This window comes from Chinchilla lanigera, unplaced genomic scaffold (genome assembly GCF_000276665.1).
Source record: "Chinchilla lanigera isolate Chin_1 unplaced genomic scaffold, ChiLan1.0 scaffold00026, whole genome shotgun sequence".
NCBI lineage: Eukaryota > Metazoa > Chordata > Mammalia > Rodentia > Chinchillidae > Chinchilla > Chinchilla lanigera.
Window position 1 is genome coordinate 24,638,173 of NW_004955427.1, and position 22,447 is coordinate 24,660,619.

Sequence of the window (22,447 nt, forward strand, 5' to 3'; positions counted from 1 at the left end):
GAGAATTTGGCTATACAGTGTAGTTTGCCAAACTTTGGACAACAAGAAGATGTATTGAACACATAGTAGACTTCCAATAACTAATAGCTTTTATTTATTTATTTATTTATTTATTTATTTATTTATTTGGTACCAGGAATCAAACTCAAGACCTTGCGCTTGCCAAGCAGGCACTGTGCCACTGAACTATGTCCCCGGCCCTCTAATAGCTTTTAATATTCTGTTCTTGTGTTGAATTTCTGGCATCTTGACTATTATATGCCTTGGTGCACATTTTTTTCTTATCATGGCTAATTGGAGTTCTATATGTCTTACTTACTGTATGCCAAATTCTATTTCCATGCTTGAGAAGTTTTCTGCCATTACTTCTGTGAACAGGTTTTATGTTCTTTGTGTTACCTTCTGATTGTCATTGATTCTGAATGATCTTATATTATTCTTCTTTGCATCATCTAGTAGCTGTTGGATTGATTTTTCCTAGTCCTTTGCTATTTTTACTAACTGTAAACCTTTCTTCTACCTCTGACATTCTAACCTCACATTGGTTGGTTTTGTTGCATATATTTTCCATGGCACTTTTAATCTCCTGATTGCCTGTTTGAATTTGTTTCATGGAATCATTTGCTATGTTGGACATTCATGGTTTCCATCACATTCCTTAGCTCCTCTATTTTTAAATCTGTATTTACTCTAGATTCACTAATCACAACCTTCATTATGATCATCATCTTTTTAGTCACCTGTGATTATTTTTTATTTGCTTTTGCCTGGAGACTCATTCTTGTGCTTTACTTCTTCTGATGCTACTATTTCAGAAGTTTCAGCTGGGTGGCTTTTGGTTTCTTCCATTTCAATGACCACTGAGTGTGCCTTGGGTGAGCTGGAGATCTGGGGTTGCGTCTTGTTTCGATGTATTCTTATTTTCTACTTTTTAAAAATTTGTTTTCTGCATTGATGCTTGTGAATTGCTTATGGTAGCTAGCATTATTACTAGTATAAAGACAGCCATAGTAAATGACTACTTTTCAGAGATGTCTTCTAGGTGTAGCTGGTTTTGACTTTTGAGTCTATCCAGCCTGTCTTAGTTTCTCATTTCCTGTCTTTTTTTTCTCATGCTTAAACAAAACATCCAACATCCAAAGTTAAAGGGGAAAAGATTCATTTAGCTCATAGTTTGTAGAGCTTTCAGTCCATAATCTGCTGGCTTGAAAGCCATGTGGCACATAGCAAAGGAGCAACAGTTCAAGGTGTGGAGGACTCCCCCTAGGGTGGCTCATTGCCTGGATCGTATAAAGGGGAAGTGAGGAAGGACAGATTGGCTTCTGTTGTTTGGAAGAGCTCTAGTCTTCGCCTTCACCTTGGACATTGTCTCCTGACTTCCAGAGTAGACCCATCAGCCTCCTGATATGGACTTGCCTGCGAGCTCAAGACCTTGGTCCATATCCTTCAGTCTCCAGTGTGCAGAGCCTCTGCTCACTTCCTCATCCAAATCTGTGGGTGACCATTGTAAGCCAATCTTGTAAATTCTTATACATTTGTGTATCTTGTATTATGTCTGTTTCTCTAAACACTAACTGATAAAGGGCCTGAGCTGTTCACCCTACAACACTCTGGAGTCTCTTGCTGACCTGTCCTTGGTTCCCTGACCCTGGACATCTCCCGCAGTTATTTCTCACCCAGGCACTTGGAACCCTGAGATGAAGCCAACCCATAGCTGTTCCAGGTCCTGCTTCAGTTGGCCTCTCCCTAATATGGTGTCTGACCAAGCTCCGCCTCCGGGGGACACAGCAGACAGTTGGACTGGCGTCAGTCACCAGCTGGTGTAGTGCATAGCAACCACTGCTCTTTTCAATGGTACTTTTCTCCCTGGAGGCCTCTGGAGTCACCCACCTTCACTGTGTCTCTGTAGATTTGATCCTCTGCTCTCATTCCATAAGCCTGGGGACAGGGAGAAAGTGCAATTTGCTATCTCCTTTTTCTACATTGACTTCTGTGATGGTTTGTGTCTAGATGTCCTCCAAAGCCTCAAGTGGTCATAGGTGGGAATTTTCCAGAGGTGGCTGGGTCTAAAATATATGATACTAGAATTAAGGTTGTGTGATTACTAAATTAATCCACTGATTGTTTTAGCATAGTTCTGGGTAGGATTAAAGGTGCCCCATCCTGGGTGTGAGTGCTACCTGCCTTAAAGAATCTATAACTTGTTCTTTGTCACTTGCTGCTTGCTGCTTGCTGCCTTCTGCCTGCTCTGCTTTGCCATGAACTATTTCTCCTTTGTGATGCTCCTCTGCTATGGTAAAAAAGGCGAAAGATTTATTCAATCTGAAGAGAAACCAGAGTGTGTGCTATGCTAATCTGCCTTTGAGCCAGCCAACTATGAAATTTCTACAAACTGTGAGCTAAGTAAACCTTTCCTCCTCTACTTTGGGCATTGTGTATTTGTCTCAGCAATGAGAAAAGTAAGTAAGACAATGCCTGTCTCTTCACTTTCTCTGTGGGCTCCAGTTCTCCCTTAAGATCCTTTCTGGGTCATGGGGATCCACCTCTCTCTTTCTTTTCTTCCCCAAGCTGTTATATTCCAGTCTGGATTCTGAATCCTGGAGAGGCTGATTTGTTGCTGTTTACCCCATTTTTGGGGTAATTTTGTTTACCCCAAAATTACTGCCATTTTCTCAGAAATCCTCTACGTGTTTCTGATAAGGTTGCTGTTAATCCAACCATTTTGCTATCGGTTTTCTATGTTACCCTATTATTTCTTTCTTCCTTTGTACTAATCAAATATTATTCTAGTTCCATTTTCCTCTGTTAGATTTTGACTTGTGTTCTTGTACTCTTTTTCTGTTACTCTAGAAGTCTCAGTATTCATCTCTAACCTGTTGTGGTTAACCTGCTGTGTAAAATCAGGAGTTTTACATTTCTCCTTTTTGATTTTTGGGACAGAGTCTCACTATGCAGTTCAGGCTAACTTTAAACTCATGTAGGCCAGGTTGGCCTTGAACTCATAGTGGTCCTCTTGCCTCAGCCTCCCAAATGCTGGGATTACAGGTATACACTACCATGCTGAGTGGATTTTAAAATTTCTTGAGTGATGTAAGAACCACATAAATATTTAACTCCATTTACGCATTTACTCCTCTTCATAGTCCCTTCAGCCTTTTGTGCTGTTGCTTTTTTCTTTCAGTAATGGAAATTAAACTCAAGGCCTTCACATTTAGATATGTCCCTGTCTTACTTTCCTTGCCACTGAGACACAATACCCAACACCCACAAGTTAAAGGCAGAAAGGTTTATTTCAGCTCATAGTTGGTAGAGGTTTCAGTCCATAGTTGACTGGCTCCAAATCAAGGGGATATGGCAGACGAGAAACAGTCCATGGCATGGCAGTGAGAAGCAGGAAGCAATGAACCTTCCTTTTTCTTTCCCTTTTATTCTATCCAGGCAACAAGCCTATTGGCTGGTGCCATCTATACCCAGTGTGGGTCTTCCCTCTTCAGCAAAACCATCCAACAACATGCAGAACTATACTAAACAAATCAGTGGGCTAACCCAGTGTCACACACCCATTATCCAGTATCACACAGCAATGATCCAGTCACTCCCAAAAGCCCAAACTATGAGCACATGAGACCTTGGGGGGACATCTAGACATAAGCCATTACAATCCAACCCTTTTATTGTTTTAATTTTAAAATGGGATCTCATTAAGATGCTGAATTGCCCAGGTTGCATTTGGATTCAGATCTTCCTACCTCATCACCCAGAGTGCTGGGATCATAGGTTTGCACCACCACGCCCACCTTTATATATTTTGATAGAATGTGTATGGGCTAAACAGTCCAATTAAGACACAAAGATATTAGGTTGGATTTTTAAAATACAAGCCGCAGCACCCTCCCCTGAGTGGCCCTAATCTCGCCAAGTGAAGGGACTACAGAGAGCTATGGCAATGTGCCTAGGGATATAAACAAGTCTGAATGTGATGTGAATGTGGGACTCTAAGTAATGGGATGCGGAGCTCTGCAGGTCCAGGAGATGGTTTGAACTATGTGTGCGCCCCAGCTGGATGCATGTGGGGAGCTGTGTGGGAGTCAGGAAGTTACAGCTCACACTGCCGGGCCAGGTACCTGTCAGTGCCACCCTTGGCTGCACAGTGGCCAAAGTCCCCACCTTGGAACTGAGATCACAGCCCCCAGGCCAGTGTGTGAGGGAAGAGACCTACAAAATCCAAAAATTAAAAGAAACGCACCAGGTCCTGAAGAATGAGTCTTCAAATGATCTGAGAAATCTCTTTGGACATTTAGAATTTGATGTTTCACTTCTATTTAGATGTTTCACTTCCACTTACTGACACCAATCAAAGAAATTACTCCAAGCAAATGGGATTTCACAAGCACTAGATAACAGAGGAAGTAAAGTGGAAGTTCTACAAAGAGACAGACTATAAGGAAATTGCCACATGGTTAGATTTAGATCTGTATTTCAAGTTCTGAAGATTCAGAACAAGGAGAGTTTGTCTGTTGCTATTATTGATGTCAATATAACAACAGAACTCACAGAAAATCCAGAACTAAGTGAAGTTGTGTCTAGAGCAAAAGAAAGGAGGGAACTTTTCATGCTTTTCAGAAGTCATGTGAATATTGTAAGCACATATTTAAACTTTGGAAGACAAGGCTATTTTCGAGATGCCTTCTCAGGATGACTGCATGGCTCTCCAGGGATATTACGTCAGTATTGCTGTAGTTTGGATCTGCACTCTCCCCAAAGACTTGGTCCCCACTTGGCACTGTCGGGAGGTGGTGGCACCTGTAAGGGATAGAGCTTAATGGAAGGATGTGAGGTCACTGAGATGTGCCACCTTGAATGGGATACTGGGTACCCACCTCCTTCCTCTTCTCCTCCTGGAGCTTCCCAGATGCTATGAGATGAGCAGCTCACTTCACCATGTGCTCCCACCATGATGTGCCGCCTCACCACAAGTCCAAATCAACAGGGCAACCAACCATGGACTGGGACCTCCAAAACTCTTTTAAGTTTATTATCTCAGGTACTTCTTTACAGCAATAATACAAATATCACCCCAAATATGTGTCATGATCCTTGCAGAATGTCTTCTCTATAACTGAAGTTATACTGTTAAGCTGGAAAATAAAAATTATTCTAAAATTAATTTTTTAAAGCATAGAGTCTCACTCTGTTGCCCAGGCTGACCTTGAATTCTTAGGATGAAGCAATACTCCTGCCTCAATATCCCCAGATAATTGGGACTACAAGCACATACCACTGTAACTGGCTTTAAAAGTATTTTTTAAAATCCCATACAGTATTTTATTTCAAAATGATTTTTAGATTTTTGTAATACTATGTATCCTCATTATCTTAGTCACTGTCCTCCCGGCTGGGACCGAATACCCAACACCTGCAACATAACAGGGGATAAGTTTTCCTTGGCTCGTGTATTCTAGAGGTTTCTGCTGATTCTAAGGCAGGAAGGTATAAGGTGGAAGGGCCTGGTGGAGGAAAACTAACCACCTCAGGGTACCAGGAAGCAGAGAGAGAAGGAAGGAGCCAGGAAGGGAGATATATCCTGAAGGTGTAATGGTTGATATGTTGTGTCAACTTGAGAAGCACAACTAAGGGACTCAGCAAGAGGCCAGGGTCCTCACTTTGTAAACGTCCTGAGCCTGTGCAAGAGGAAGGCTGGGATATGGTGTAGGTATAAAGGACCCACCCTCGGGGGGACAAGCTGTGTACAATATAAAGCAGCAAAAGCGGATTGCTTCCCCACCCTCCTTTCCCTCTTGTTGCTTTTGCTGTCTTCTGCCGCTCTGAAGTGTTGTCGCTCTGTCACACCACCCTCTCTTGGATCCAGTTGATAACTGGACTGAAACCTCCACAACCTGTGAGCTAAATAAGCCTTTCCTCCTTGAGTTTTGAGTGTTGGGTATTTTGTCTCAGCAAGAGAAAAATAACTAAGATGACAGGGCACCCACTTCTTCCAACCATACCACTCCTAACAACAAGTCAGCTATTGCTCCCCCATATATCTAGTCACCTTCTAAAAATCCCAGTCTGAGTGCAAGAACCTCTTGGGGGACATCGAGACAGAAACCATAACATGGGTAATACAGCTCTCTTTCTTTCTGGAAAAAAAAGCCTGAACTAAATCATGCTTACAAAAGGAACACATTAAATATAAGAAAATGGTTTGGTCTAAAGTAAACAATGCATAAAAGCTGGCGTATCTTCACTAAGGTCAGTAGATTGTTAGGTTTGTCGCAAGTGAGAGACAGAACGAAGATAAAGCAAGCCTTTATTGCCAGGCACAGGAGGGCAGCTAAAAAAAAAAAGGACCCTCTGAGGGAGGAAGCCGGATATAAAGCATATATTGGGCTAGGTTGTGGGTGGAGTATATGGGGGTGGTTTAGGCGACCACATTACAGGCACCGAATGGGAAAGGGTGGATGCGCACGAGCGAAAGAAAACGGAAAGTGGAGGTCAGGTGGGAGAGGAAGAAGGCGGAAGTCAGTCTGAGTGGGACACGTTGTCTTTTTGGGCCCCCATGCCATGCTGGATCGCCACCATGATGGCTTGGAAGAATTTTGTATGGGTGGAAACCCATCATAGAGTTTAAAACAGGAAATATTGCTGAGGAAAAAGAAGCATTTTATAATGCTAAAAACAAATTCAATAAAAAGTGTAATCTATATTTTCATACACCTAATAGATTCAAAATATGCACTGAGCAAAATAAACAGGATTAAAATGAAAAACTGTCAAGCCACAATTACAGGTACAGCTTTTAATGTAGCTCTTAGTAATTTACAGAATAAACAAATAGTAGAAGTCACCAAAACTATAGAAGCCTTAAACACTGATGAATCAGCTACAGCCAGCTGCAGAATCCTATTCAAGGGTGCTTGGAGCACTTAGTGAACAAACCATATCTTGCATTATAAAATAATTCTTAATAAATTTCAAAGAACAGTAAGCACGTGTATGTTCTCTAAGAAGAGTAGATCCCACCTTTCAAAATTTAAAATTAATTCCTAAATAACTCAACATTCAAAGTGGAAAACACAACAGAAAATAGAAAGATCTTAAAATGAAAAACCATGAAAATGTATTATATTATCATGTAGAAAGTCCGACATAGTAACACACATCTGCAATCCCAGCACAGTGAGAGGATGAGACAGGAAGATCAATATTTCAAGCCCAGCCTGGGCAATTTAGTAATTTAGTGATCCTATCTGAAAATAAGATAAAAAGAGGGGGCCATTTAGCTCAGTGCAAAGGCCCTAGGTTCAGTCCATAGCACTGCAAAAAAAAAAAAAAAAAGTTAACTTATACATCTAAAGCAGTGCCTGGGGGTGAGGGAGGGAGAAAAGGGGAAAGGGAAATAAAGAGGATCAAGATGGCTTGTGTAGGATCAAGATGGACCAATTCCCTAAGAAGAATGTATTTATTATGTATAATGCATATATACTAATAAACACAGGGGAGGGGGATGAGGTTAGTGTAAAACTAAGTTAGTTAATTAAATCCAAAGAAAGCAGGTAGGATGAAGAGCATGAAAAAGAAACGAACAACTAAAAGCAGGAAATCGTCATGGTCAAAAGCTGCTTCTTGGAAAAGATTAGTGAAACTGATAAGCCCAGCAGGGTCAGGGGAAAACTCACAATGTTGTTATCAAGACTGAAAATGGGGTATTACTTGGAAGCCTCCTACAATAAAAGGCTACAGGATGAAACTGAGTGACTTCATGCTCAAAACTGAGATGAACAAAAACTAATCTCCAGATGAGTCCTGTCACATTTAATGCATAATTTGAAATCTTCCTTCAGAGAAGCCACAGGGAGAAGCCCCATTCCTGAAGTTTCAGTAAGGAATTCTACAGAACATTCCAAGAGGAAGTAATGCCAAATATCTTACACAAACACAAACAGAGAATGGGGAAAAGTAGGGCACTTTTCTAATCATTTTTAGGAGACCAGTCCCTACAGGCCGTTATAAGAAAGGAAAATCACGGACAATATCTCTCATGAACATAAACACAAAAATCCCAAGACCAAGCGGTCATTTTTTTTTTCTAGGAAAAATGTAGGTTGATTTAAGAAAAGAAAGTCAATCAGTGTAGTTCACCAAATTAACAGAGTAATAGAGGAGAAATCTTATAATTACTTCAATGGGTAAGAAAAAAAGACTTTAATAAAATTTAGATTCATATATGATAAATACACACAGAAAACCAAGAATAGAAGGTAACATCTTTAATCTGCTGCTAACATAATGTTTAAAAAATACCCTACTGCTACCATTATACTTAATTGTGGAATATATAGAGTATATTCCACAATTAAAATAGTAACTCAGCAAAATAGTAAAATAGTAGCTCAGTGTTTTTGAAAGTTGAGATTAATTTGTAATAGGAATTCATTAGGTATCATAAACCAAGTCTTAGGTCTGTAACCAAAGTTCTAAGAGTTCCCCTTCTCCTAGCCAGAGTCCAACAAAGTAATGGTTGTTTTTAAAGAAGTACAGGGAGAAACACCTTCCTCACAAGATGCAGTCCACGCTGGAGGAATGGGAGGAGCGCTGGTGGGAGAAGGAGGACTTTTCCCAGCCCTCCCTGGAAATTTGTCTTCCCATGTAGAGAAAGATGTGGCTGGAACATTTCTGAAATAGTTCTAAGAGGTGTTTCTTGAACTTCTCGCCCACAAAAGCATAGATAACAGGGTTCATGCAGCAGTGAGTGAAGGAAATGGTCTGCGTGATGTGGGTGGCAGAACTCAGCCACTGGCTCATGCCACACCCATTCAAGATGTGCAGACTGTGCAGGGACGTGACGAAGAGGACCACATTGAATGGGACCCAGAAGACCAAAGATGCCACTACCACAATGAGCACCAGCATGATGGCTCTGGTCTTCTGCTGGTTCTGGCAATTCCTCAGCTGACGTAGGATGCTGATATAGCAGAGCATAAAGATGGTGAATGGGACCAGCAAGCCCACAATGTTAATTTCAAAGTGGATGAAGATCTTCCACTTCAGAGCCTCCTCATTGTAAAATAAATAACACTTTAGAACGCCATCTTCGGAGGCCTCTTGGTAAAACATTAACAATGGGCTGGTGGCCAGAAAAGTGGCCAGCCACACTGCCAGGCTCAGGCCTGTGCCCATCCTGGCTGTCCTCACTTTCACGGCATACACAGCATGGACAATAGCCAGGTACCTGTCCAAGCTCATGAGGGTGACAAAGAACATGCTGCTGAAGAAGCCAATGTAATAAAGGCCAGAGACCATTTTACACATTACGGTCCCAAACACCCACTGGTCCAGCTGGTAGTAGGCTTGGAAGGGCAAAGAAAAGACAAAAAGCAGATCAGACAAGGCCAGGTTCAACAGGTAGATGTCCGTGATGCTCTTCAGCTTCTTGCAGGCCACGAGGACCAAGATGACCAGGCTGTTTCCCAAAAGACCAAAGACAAACAGGAGGCAGTAAATAGTGACATGCAGCAACTTGCTGCTCCTGGTGCTGATTCCCTCCTCACAGGGACTTGGGATGAGATCAGAATAGTAGTAATCAGTCATTGTCGTTGCATTGGGCTCAAGAGTATAATCCATGAAGACAGAGGGACCTGGTCAAAGAAGTACAGAAGCGACATTAATTCCTTCATACTTTTATTTTAAAAGGCTAGGAGAAGGTAACAATTGAGTTGTGTTGCCTTCCACATTCCTATGTTGAAGCCCTCATTCCCAAACCGACTCTCCGAAGACAACTGTAAGGGAGGCAGTTAAGGTGAAATGAGTTCACAGGGGTGCAGCCTAACCTCCCCTCCCTGTCCTCTGCTCTCTCTTCTTTCTTACATAAAACGAAAAAACTCCTTAAAGATCTCTCCTCCCTTCTCCCCTCCCTCCCTTCCTTTTCCCCTTCTTTTTCCTCTACAATAGAGAAGCTGAAGTTCCTTATTCCCTGACACCAGAGCCAACTACTGAAACCACTTTGGTATGTGCTATTTCAGAGTTTGTCCCCATACTTTTATATTTGTATGTCTCCATAACGACATATATTATTTTGTGTTTACTTTCTTCCTTTCTTCTTTCTGTCTTCCTTCCTTCTTTCCTTCCTTCCTTCTTTTCTGTCCTTTCCTTCTTCCCTTTTTCCCTCTCCTTCTTTCCTTGCTTTTCCTTCCTCTTTCTTTCCTCCCCACTCCCCTCCCCTCCCCTCTGCTCTCCTTCTCTACCTTCCCCTCCCTCCTCTTTCTTTTCTTGTGATACTAGAAATTGAACCCAGAGTTTTTCCAATGCTAGGCAAGCACTCTAATACTGAGCTACATCCCCACCCCTTTTGTTTTTAAGGGTCTTGCTTAGTCTTGCTAAGTTTCCCCGGGCCTCAAACTTGCAGTCTTTCTGCTTCAGCCTCCAAGTAGCTGAGATTACAAGCATGCACCACCATGCCCAGCCTCACTTTTAACTTACAGAAATTATATGTTTCTCATTTTGTATTTTGCTTGTTTTACAGATATAGCCACATGGTATTCACGTTTAGTTCATTCTTTTAGCTGCTTTCCTAAGCACCAGAAATAGGTAATTTAAAAGTACAATAGATAAAATAAGCCTAATTATATTAAAAGTGAAAATGATCAGGTTTGCAAGAAATAAACCTAATAAAAGATCGATTCAGAATTCAGTTATGTAAAATATTATAGGACCTGGGGGTGTAGCTCAGTGGCAGAACACTTGCTTGTGAGGCCCTGGGTTCCTTCCCCAGCAGCAGGGGGAAAAAAAAGTTAAACTTAGTTCACAGGCATCAAAGCAGACCTGAGTAACAGGAAATATATTCTATGAAGATTGAGTCCCATCAGATGCTTAGTGAGGAGCTGTTCTTATCCCATTTCCACTCTTAGGAAAGCCTCGCCTCTCTCCTGCCTCCCCAGAAGGAATAGCCTGGCTTCCTCCTCTCACTCACCCGGGGGCAGCCAAGAAGATGCTTGCTGAGGCTGCGCGCTCTGGGGCTGCCCAGAGATGGAGAAATTCCAGTCTGTAGCAGCAGCCTCCGTCTCTCGCTAAGCTTGCAGAAGCGCCTTTCCTCCTTCACCAAGGCACTTCTTAGCTCGAACCTTAACGCACCTTAGCGCCTTAACGCTCGGAGGCCTCCTCGCCTTGATGATTCCTTCTAACCCTCCGGTTTTTCTGTTTTTATGTGCTGTCCTACCCTGGGCTCAGATGTGGGACTTTTTTTTTTTTTTAGCTAGTATGAAAGGTAGAAAATATAACAGCCCTCTCTTATCTTGATTTCAAATTGACTCCACCTATCTTTCCATTTCAAAGGTTTCCACTTTGTGTGTGTATGTGTGTGTGCTGGGGAGCTGGGGGTTGCCCCAGGGCCTTCACACAGAGCTCACTACTGAACCCCGTTGTGTTCTTGTGTGCGTGCGCACGGGCATTTTTGAGATGTGAACATAGTAAGTCAGGAACGTTTGATCCTTTTACCTCAGGCTCCCAGCTTGTCTCCTCCCCCAAGGAAAGCACTTTGCCTTAGAGGCAAGCAGGGGTCATCACCATTCCTCCTGACACACTGGGAGAATATTTGTCCAAAAAGGATGCCCGTTAAGATAGAACCCATGAAAGGCAAGTCAAAGAACATGATGAAATCCATTGCCCAGAAAACCACCGCGAGGACCCAAGAGCCTGCCCTTTCTTGCAGCACAGAGCACGTGCAGAGCAAGGGAAAGACAGAACAGGGAGTCTGACAAGAACTTCTGCTCTAGGGACCATTGGAGTCAACACTGCGGAGTCCAACTAATACAATAATCTAGACTTCAAAGGGTAAAGAAAAGGTTTCAACAAAACAACAGAACTATGTCATTTTTAATGGAAACTATTTAGAAAACACTTAGGAGGTTTGTAAAAATCAGACTGCTTAATCCTTTTTATTTTTCCCTTATTAGTACATGTTTGCAATATATAATAAATACATTCATTATAGGGAATGGTACCTATATATAATGTCACATCTGACCCTTTTTATCCCCCCCCACCCCTCCCACCTCCACATAATCTCTCTCCCTGATTCCTATCATCTGTCTTTTATTTTGCTCTTTAAATTACTTCAGATGGAGGGCTTTCTGTGTTACCCAGCTGATCTTGAACACACAGTACTGATGCCTCAGGTTCCCACGTAGCTGGGATTACAGGCTTGCACAGCTTTAGACCTACCCAATCTCCACTGGGAGATTGCTTGAGACTTAGGAAGCTGTGCCTAACAGGGTAGGTCAGCGTGGCTTAACTTGGAGACTATTTTCTCCTCAGCCCCTTTATCTCTGGCCTTTTCCTCTCTCTGCTTCCTGGCTGCTGGGCCACAAGCAACTTTCCTCTCCCTTGCCTCTCCTCCACAAGACATTTCTGCCTCACCTTAGGCCTAGAGACTTTCAAAAGTTATTAAATACTGGTTTTCCTGACTCTTTACCTTAGGCCTAAAAGCACTGTAACCACCTAATCACAGACCGAAACCTATGAAACAGCAAAATTAAGCCTTTTTCTCTTTCAGTGATTTCTTTTCAGATATTTTGTCACAATGATTGGACACTGACTAACATGGAAAATTGGCCAGGCGGGGGGGTAATCACTGTGACTACGCATACCTGACCGTGTGGTCCATTAGTACCTGGAATTGTTTGTGGGAGAAGTTTGGCAAAGTTTGGAGAAACAGTCTAGAAAAAGCTGTAGTCAGGTGGGTCCAGAGACCAGAATGCTAACAGAAACATGGACAGGAAAGACTGTGCCTGTGAGATTTCAGATAAGAAGAGGACTCTTGGGAATTGCGCTAGAAGCCATTCACGTTCCATCCTGGCAGAGAACTTGTCTACCTTTTGTCCATGGTCTGAGACTAAGACTGAATTTTAAAATGATAGACTACTTTATCTGGCAGTAGGGTTTTCAAGGCAGCATAACATTCAGGCTGTGGCATGGATATTGCTGGCTGGTTTTAGCTAAACTTACAATGAATATCATAAGCAAAAAGCAGAGCATCAAGATTTGAAAAACTTATAGTTTGGCCAGAAAAAGAAGCACATCTAGATAAAAAGGAGTGGTTTTTAAAGAGATTAGTGCCATTCAAAAAAGCCAGATTCTTTATACTGGAGCAATAAGAAATATGCCTTAAGGATAGTCAGATCCTACCTATTACATGCATAAGAGTATGAGCTGCTAAACTTGTTTGAAAGACTGCTTTGAAAACACAGTACTAGGATGCTCTGATCACAGAGGGCTACCTAGGAAATTGATTCCCAGTGACCCGCCACTTGAGCACTCAAAGGGCGCTGCAGTCATTGTCCAAGGGTGTCCAGCTACTGTTTGAGGTGGTAGCAGACGGCATCATCCCCATGGTGCTGCTTTTTTAGGCATGCAGAATACAAGAGTTTATAGGGTCATGGAGGTTTCCAAGGAAGGTCTGGGAAGCCCAGTGGCATGTGGCAGAATTAGAGTCCCTGCAACCAGCCCTTGAAAAAAGCGGTGCTGAGGCTGTGAGAGTTAAGTCAAAACACTACCAAGACCCCAAGAAATTAGAGATGCCAGGAATATGAAGATATACTGAGGACAGCCACGGGGAGCAGAGCCAGCTCAAGAGAGTGACCATGTGGGCTGTGTAGGGGCAAAACTGCCCAAGCCTTCTGAGTTTGTGTCATTCCACCTTATGCCCCAGATGCTGGTCATGGAGCTACAGAATTTAGTGCGTTTTTCATGCTAGGTTTCAGTCTTGTTTTGCTGATTCCTCCTTGCTAGTTTTCTAGTCCTTCTGGAATGGTAATGTGTGCCTGGTTCCACTACTGTATGTTGGAAGTATGTAACTTGTTCTTGTGATTTTAATAGAGCCTCCTCTTGAGTTTCAGAGGAGACTTTGGATTCGGACTTTTGAGCAGTGCTGGAACTGGTAAGACTATGAAGACTCTTGGTGATGGACTGAATTCATTTTCCACTGTGAGATGAGCACGACACTTGGAGGCCAGGAGAGGAATATTGTGGTTTAGATATGGAATATTCCTCACGGGGTCATGTGTTGAAGACCTGGTCCCCAGTTGGTGGCACTACTGGGAGGTGGTGAAATCTTCCGAGGTAGTGGGACCTAATCTGAGAAAATGGGTCAAAGGGGAGATGGGCTTATTCTGGGACCCTGGCCCTCATCTCTACCTTTCTCATCTTCATCTCTCTCTTTCTTAGCTGCCACAAGGGGAGCAATATTCCTCTGCTGTGCCTTTCTGCCATATGTTCTGCCTCACCACAGGCCCAGAAGCAATGGAGCCTACTGACCACGCACTGTGACTGCTGAATCTGTGAACCAAATTAAATCTTTCCTCCTTTAAATTGCTTTTCTCAGTATTTTGTCACAGTGACACAAAGATGACTGACATACACAGGCTTTCCTATTGCAGTGCTCTGGTACTTCTGAATAAATACCACTATTCTTTGGAGACTCTCTTTCTGATTGTTATTTAGATTGACACTACACCTTCAAAATATAAGTTCAGCAATGATTTGTAGGATAAAAAAGCATTTGCTTAACAAAATGCGGTAGACAGAAGCCTGAATGTAATAAAGCTTATGTGTTATTAATATAAAACCAGTTAATAGGGAAAACTTTTGCGATTTGTAAAATTCAATGTCCTATGTAGATTACCAAAAGGTTGCAAAAAACATACCTTGTAGTACTATATATTTGTTTCCTCTGTAAGAATTATCAGGAGTATTGCCTGCATATACTCAATGGTATAATCACAATTTTGCTTTAAAAGGTAGAACATGAAAAAATATGTGGTTAATACCACATTTGCATTTTTAGTTGAATTTTCAAGAACTGTATGCCACATTGTATAAAACTGATTTGTTCTCTTGGCTTTTTTGTTGTGGGGGGCCTTTATTCTAGAATTTAACTTGTATTAGTACTTCTTTTTCAATGCCATACTTAAGTGCTTAGCATATTTTCAGCATTGCTGTCATCATTAAAAGGAAAAAAATGGAATTATACCGTTCTTCCCTTAAGGAACTTGACAATTATGGCCATTTTCATTACAGGACTCCAAGAGGAATAATGAGAAAAAAGTCACTAGGAAAACTGTTCGAAGCAAGGAAAGATCTTTATGACAATCAGATTAAGCCAAGCATGGTAGTGCCCACCTGTAATCCCAGCACTTGAGGGGCGGAGGCAGGAGGAGTGAGTTTGAGACCAATCTGGCTTTCACAGTGAGTTCAAATTCAGCCTTGACTTGGGGAGAACATGTCAAAAAATCAGATTAAGGTGACATGTATGTTATAATTGCATCTATGCTAAGCATGGGTGGATGTGGCGACATCCCAAAATAAAACAAGCAGAAATTAAATATGGGGTGAAAACAACTTCTTCTCAAGAGATCTACAACCAAGTGTGTATTAAGAACTAATTTTTATATTCTAATCACCAGGGTGACTCATTATTTTACTAGTGGTTTCCTGTTTGCTAGAGGTTCAAGTCTGTTTGGAATAATAAACAGAAAAGAAAATTTACAATAATATACAAAGAACTTTGATATATTCTCCCAGAGTCACTAAGTATTCACATTTTGACACACTTTTAAAAAATCATTTTCTCTCTGTTTATGTGACATGTATGTAGTGTATATGTATATGACAAATGACATATACTTTTTTTCTGAATCATTTGAAGAAAACTACAGGAATCATATTCCTTTCCCCCCAAAGAAGAATAAACCCTCCAGAAATTCTCTTACATTACTATTACCAAAATCAGGAAGTTTAATAATAAGCCCACTTTGTGATATTATCAACCATCCCATTTATGTCCTATATATTACCTTGTTTTCTTGGCCTAGGATCCAGTCCAGGGCTGTGCGTTGTGTTTAATGAATTTTCCTTATTTGTCTTTGATCTGAACCTGTGCCTCACCTCTCTTTGCTTTCAAAACATTGACAGTTTTTGAAAAATCTAAGCAAGTGGATTGGGTTGGTCTGATATTTCCTTGTGATTAGGTCTAGGGTAAACTTGGCAGAAACACCACAGAAATGCTATGTCCTTTTCAGGAGACCCATCATGTTAATTATTCCAAGAGTTGGTGATATTAAATTTTTCACCTGGTCCAGATGTGTGCCAATAGGAAAGTTACTATTTTTCCCTTTGTATTTAGTGAACTGTTTGTGGGAAAGTCTTGGGGACCATACAAGTATCTTACTGCCTGTTAAACTCTCAGAGGCACTGCTCTGCAAACTTATGCAGAAGAAATATGAAACATGAAAACCTGAAACTTCTCTTTACTGCATTGGGTTTGTAGACAGGAATCCATTTTGTCACGTTTCCTGTGTGGGAGCATTGTGATTGGTTTTGATGCCACCAGGGAGGGAAGCGGGTGAATTTGGGTCTGCCATCTGAGCTAGCCCTCTGGTATTTGTACCACAGTGAGTAGGCAGGTGTTCTTGCCTGCCTGGTGGATTTACTAAGAGTGTTTTTTGATGGTGTTCAGATCACACTATTATGGGTTATTAAGAATAAATTACAATAAAATCTGTAAAAATTCATAACTGCTACACTACAACATGACTACCCACATATTCACCTTTCTTTAAAAAACACAATTACAAAAACAAATAGGGGGGAATGCGGTTACCACCACATGTATTGAGGATCCCTGCAGTGAGCCTCCAACCTCCTGGGAGGTGTTACAGCACACAGTGAGAGAGAAAGCTAATAAAATGGTTGCTAGCTGGAGATACTGGGTCTTTGTCCTCAAAGGACATGGATTATCCCAGAGCCCTGCTGCACCCCTCTATTTTGTCTCTTGCTTTTTCTTTCCCCCCATGTGCTGTAACCTGGACGGGAGACTAAGGACTCACTACAGTCCTTGATAACTGGCATCAAAGAAAAGTCTTTGCTATGATTCGTTTTTTCCCCCGACTAGTCATTAGTTACTAGGCAACCTAGTGTCTCATGATACTAACTTTGCAAAGGTATAAATAAACGCCCCTACTTTTGTTGTATAGGTCCTCTTACCCATACAGTAAAGAAGTTGCCTCCCCTGACCCAGATTTTGTCTCTTGTCTATCTTTTTCTCATTCCCAGCACCGTTCCACCCTGGGCTACACCCAGAGACCAAAGAGTTGTGACATTATTGAAAGAAGTTTATTTTCATTTTTTCCCTTCTATTTTTTGTTTCCTTTTCCCTTTCTTCCCTTCTCCCTCCCCCTCACTTGTTCCTGTTCTCATCTGAACATTTTCTTTCTACTTACCAATATCTATCCTCCATTTTGGTCCTCATTTTTGCATTCAGTTTCCCACACAAGGGAAACAATGAGATATTTCAACAATTGGGAGCTGATCAGGCTCCCAATCTTACAGATGAGCTTACAGAAAAGGACTAATAAAAGAGATAGTGTAATATTATTTTATGGGTGTCCAGGAAGGGCAGAGGTCTCTCAGAATTAGGACAAAGATTTCTCTGAACTGTCCATATTTATTGGGTCCTTAACAAATCAAGGAGGCTCAGGGAAGTGAAGGGCACATCTGGAAAAAAAAGACATGTGAAAATGAGCAGGCCTTGAGAAGTTAGAACAAAGACATTCCAAGCAGTAAATCTTGCTAATTCGAAGAACTGTCTGATCTCTTAGGTTGGTGGATATTGCCCTGGAATAGGAGTCAGAACCAAATGTCAGGTGCAGCCTTATCTTGCCTTCAGAGGCTGTGAATATGAGCTTTCCCAACACAGTCAGAGAGCACAGTGGTCAGCACCTTAACTCTTACACAGTCTGGTCCCCAACAGAAACATGAGTGTCTGGTTTATTTCACTTAAAAGTATGGTCTCAAAAAAAAAAGGTATGGTCTCAAGGTGCATCCATTTATATAAAATGTCTCAAGTTTGTCCTTCTTTATGGCAGAGTAATACTCTGTTGTGTATAAAAACCACATTTTCTTTATCCATTCATCTGCTGATGGACGTCTGGGTACTGGACATTATTTTTGTCCCAGGTTTTGTAGATTTTTTTCTATATGATTGTCACCTATTTATGCTGGATAGGATTAATTATTAGTAGTGGAATTCACTGTAAAATTGTATTAAACTTTGAAGAATCTTTAATAACAATGATGGTTTTAATTCATTTAGAAATAATGTTAATGGTATTTGGATATATTACAGCAATAAATAGCTACTGAGGAGTATCCTGAGACTTGGGGGCCTTCTCTGAGATGCAATAATTGGGTCTTTTAATGGAATTATCTATAATTATATAAATAATTTGTTACGATTAGATAGACATTTTTGTTGTTTTTAATAATTTGGAGAATTGAGTGACACATTGAGGGTGAAGAAGTTGGTCATCATGAGGACTCTATGGGCGTGGCTGCACTATACATTTCTGGAACTTGATTAACGTTTATAGCTGGTTATCTTTTTGGTTTGTTCCTAATTAAAAATCTTTGTTTTTCCAAAGTTAGTATGTGCATTACAGGCCCGAGAAAATTGCAAAAAACAAAGTCACTCATAGTCATAAGTACCTTAGTTGCACATGCCCATCTGGGTCCTGTGTGTACATACACAGCATGCCATTTTGTGTGACTGAGATTGTACAGTATGTGCAAGCTTTTCCACACATCATGAATATTTACCAATTTAAAATCCCAAAGTCATAAGAGGTTTTTTTTTTTTTTTTTGGTACTGGGGAATTGAACTCAGGGCCTTGCACTTGCCAAGCAAGTGCTGCAATGCTGAGCTATACCCCTGGCCTCATAAGAGTATTTTTGAGAACCAAGATACACTACACCAACTCAATCTGATAGAAATAACTGTAACCCTGCTTTCACTGGGGACAAAATCTCACTGAAGGCAAAAATGGCAGCAGACCTCCAGACAGAAGTGTTGTCAGAGTTACAATTGAGATGCTGCATTCCTTTAATGCACAATTTTTGTAGTTTTTGTTTTCTTTTTTTTTTTTTTTTGAGACAGGGTCTCACTATGTAGTTCAGACTGGCCTAAAACTCATGGCAATTTTCTTACCTCAGCCTCCCAAGTACTGGGATTTGGCATGTGCCACCATGCCCAGCTTAATGCTCAGTTTAAAAGGAAAAGCAACAGAGTACATCAAACATAATGTTTCTAAACGTTATCAGATCTCTACTATTACAACACGAATAAGGAATGTTCCCACTGAATTACTAATAATTCTTACCATTCTAATGGATTTCTATCATACATCAAAGGCTCTCACCAAAATAAGCCTGAACACAGTGCACATACCTCTCCTTGTACGCTTCCTTTTGCCCTGCCATTGTTGCCTAATGATAAGTCCCTGTGTACACTGCCGAGAGGTGGTGTAATAATTCCTTGTCCAAGGTGCATCTTTTCTATCAATTATAACAAAAAGGATATTTACAAGTGGGCTAATTCACCTGCTGTACTTTTCAGCGTGCCTTGTCACCTCAGCACATCTATAAAGCTTAGAAGCTTAGATATTATTATAACAGAATATGTACTTTGTGCACAACAAACCCAAGTGTGTTACCAAAATGCACATACATGGTTTTATAATCTAAAACCATCTTCCAGATATGCAGATACAAGGAAAGAGCCCTCTCCACATTCCCTCCTTTTCCTCCTCACCACTCCAGTGACCAAGTTCAGGACCATATCTAGCTCCAAAAGTGGCTTTAACAAAGGTCACTTCCAAAATAAGATTCCTTCTAAAAACTAATGAATGAATGTGTCTAAGAATTATTTTCCTGCCCCTAACATAATTTGGGCATTAGGATTTATCCTTAGTACACAGCAATGTTAATTAAAATGCACATACAGAATAACAGTTTAAATAAATGACCTGAACTAATTTAATGGACAAAGAATACTTCCCTGTCTGCACACTTCCCCTCCCCACCCTGGGAACACTCAGCACACTCTCAAGGTATCAGGTTTAACAATTTCACTCCAAAATGGAGCCCCTTCTGTGAAGGAACAAAAAGTACTTCAAGAATGTTAATGTAGCTCTCAACTTTTACCACATGTTGTGAGCCTTCACACATCTGTAAAGACTAGGTGTTTCCGATAAGGACTAAAGATTCCGACTCTCTGTGTAGTAGCATTGAATAAATTGCACAAATGAGCTTAACAAAGGTCATAATTTGAAAGTGTTTCCTAAATGGGACTATTATGGCTGACAACCCATCCTCTTTCCACTTCCATCCACCCAGGGGACAGATGCATGCATATGTAAAGCTTCCACAGGACCCTCACCATTTTACTTACCAAGTGGTACTAACTAGTCTTTCCTATGAATTTCAACACGAAATGTACTCCCTCTGTTTATTCACTAACTCTACTTTGTCGTATACTGGCAACCTCTTTATCACTGTGAGGAGCAGATGCTGTGAATCAGGACTCTTTTGACCTTTACATGCAACTATTACATAGAGCAAAGTAAAACAAAATGCACAGGCATGAGAGACAATGGTCAGTCATGCCTCGTCAAAAACATATGGACTTAACGCCTTTTGCTCCTTGTTCCCTGAACTAGTTCAAATATAATAATGTGTACTATTTAGAAAAGTGTTTTGACTGTTCAATTTCCAAGATAATATCTTTTATGACTTTTAAGAAAGGATCGCTACAAAATATTTTACTTCCTCTACTTTTGACACCTTTTGTGTACTTCTGAACATCTAGATACTTCAAATGGACTCGTTTGTTCAGACAGTAGTGTTGAACAAATTAAACACCTATAACGATGGTTGCATCTGAAGGCGTCTTCTAAGTAGGAGCATTCTGGCCTAAAGTCTTTTGGGGCCTAAAGTCAATTCCATCTCTCCTATATCACAGGTGATATAGACCCATGTATCAGATAATCACTTCCAAATAGTCCTTTTCAGAAGAAAAGCTTTCATGGATTTTTAACAAAAAAGTATAGAAAATGTGTTAGCTTAAGAGCTCTACTTTTATCAAACTGGCAATTTTATTAGTCACCTTCTAGTCACTGGGACAAAATAGCTGACATATGAACTTGAAGGAGAAAATATTTATTTTGGCTCAAAGTTGCAGTGGATGTGGTATGGTTGGCTACCTCAAAGGCAAAACAGCACAGCAGAGGGAAGCTGTCCAACACATCACAGCCAGGAATCAGAGGGAAAAGGGAGGAGTCAGGTAAGGAAAAATACCCTTCACACCCTCAGTGTCCTGCCCCTTCTGACCAGGCCCCACTTCTGAATGTGAGAATTTTGAGGGACATTTTAGATCTAAACTACAACATTGCTGGGTGTGGTGGCACACATCTGTAATCCCAGCACTAGGGAGGCTGAGGCAGGAGGATCACTGCAAGTTCGAAGCCAGCCTGGACTACAAAGTGAGTTCAAGCCCAGCCTGAACCACATAGCGAGACCCTGTCTCAAAAAGACAAAAATAAATAAATAAATAAAATAAACTGCAACACTTCAGCCATGGCCCCCAAAAGGCACATGCCCATCTCATTATGTAAAATGCATAAATCCCATCTTTAAGTGTCTGCAAAGTTTTAACAGTTTCAGCATTGCTGAAAAGTCCAAGTCCAAAGTCTTCTCTGGGACTCAAGGCAAACTCTTATCTGTGAACCTCTGTAAAAACCAAAAGTAAAATTAAACATTTCCAGCATGCAATGGCACAAGGTAAATTTTTCTGTTCCAGAAGGAAGGAATAGGAGAACAGAAGAAATCAAACAAAAGCAGGACTGAAACTCAGCCACACAAACATTAAATCTGGTCACTGTATGTCTAGCACCATGGGCAGGGTATGAAATCAGAGCTCCAAAGGGTTTGGGCAGCCTCACCCTATGACCTTGCTGTTTGCAGCCTACATGACCTCTCTCTTGGGCTGACTTCTCTCACTGCTCACAGTTCTCCTCAGCAGGTGGCATTTCCAACTTCCTAGAGTCTTCACTGCACCTTTACTTTCACTTTCCCAACTTTACACACTGCCCTTTCATGCGTTCCTAGCAGCAACCGTCACACATTTTTGCCTGTCCTCCCAGGCCTTCTTGTGAAATCTGGGTCAGAGTGTCTGTCACCTCATAACTCTTACAATGTGCATGCCTGAAAAATCAGCATGTATATGATGCCAATGTCAGATACCAGCTTTGATGAATATCAGGGCTGTGGTGGATTAACAACTGGTGATCAACTCATAAAACCCAGCTGAAATGAGTAAGCATGATGGGTGTAGGAGGTCCCCCTGAGGATTGTTGCCAGCAGCATAAGAAGCAGAACTGAAGAAAAAGAAGAAGGCTACTGGGAACTGAAGAAGGCTGTTGGGAGCTGGTAGAAGCTGTAAGAAGCTGTTGGTTTTCTTACAGGAGCTTGTCATGCTGGCTTTCCTGATGAACCCAGTTGTTCCCACTGTCCAAGGAGCTCAGGACCTTGTTGGCACTGAGAATAGCTTCGGTTCATTTTG

General features: G+C 41.2%; 1 protein-coding gene across 4 annotated transcripts in view; it reads right to left on the reverse strand.

Annotated features, from left to right (window-relative positions):
- Positions 1-8,185: 8,185 nt before the first annotated feature.
- Positions 8,186-22,447, reverse strand: part of Ccr8 (chemokine (C-C motif) receptor 8) — a 44,223-nt gene continuing 29,961 nt past the window's right edge. For 2 of the 4 annotated variants that reach the window (XM_005386554.2, XM_013515222.1), the window contains one exon: positions 8,186-9,638. In XM_005386554.2, the coding sequence (XP_005386611.1) occupies positions 8,557-9,638 (1,082 nt within the window). In that variant the 3' untranslated portion in view covers positions 8,186-8,556. Of the gene's footprint in view, positions 9,639-10,969; positions 11,638-22,447 lie in introns of those variants that run through there. The other 2 variants (XM_005386556.2, XM_005386555.2) reach the window with 2 other exon arrangements.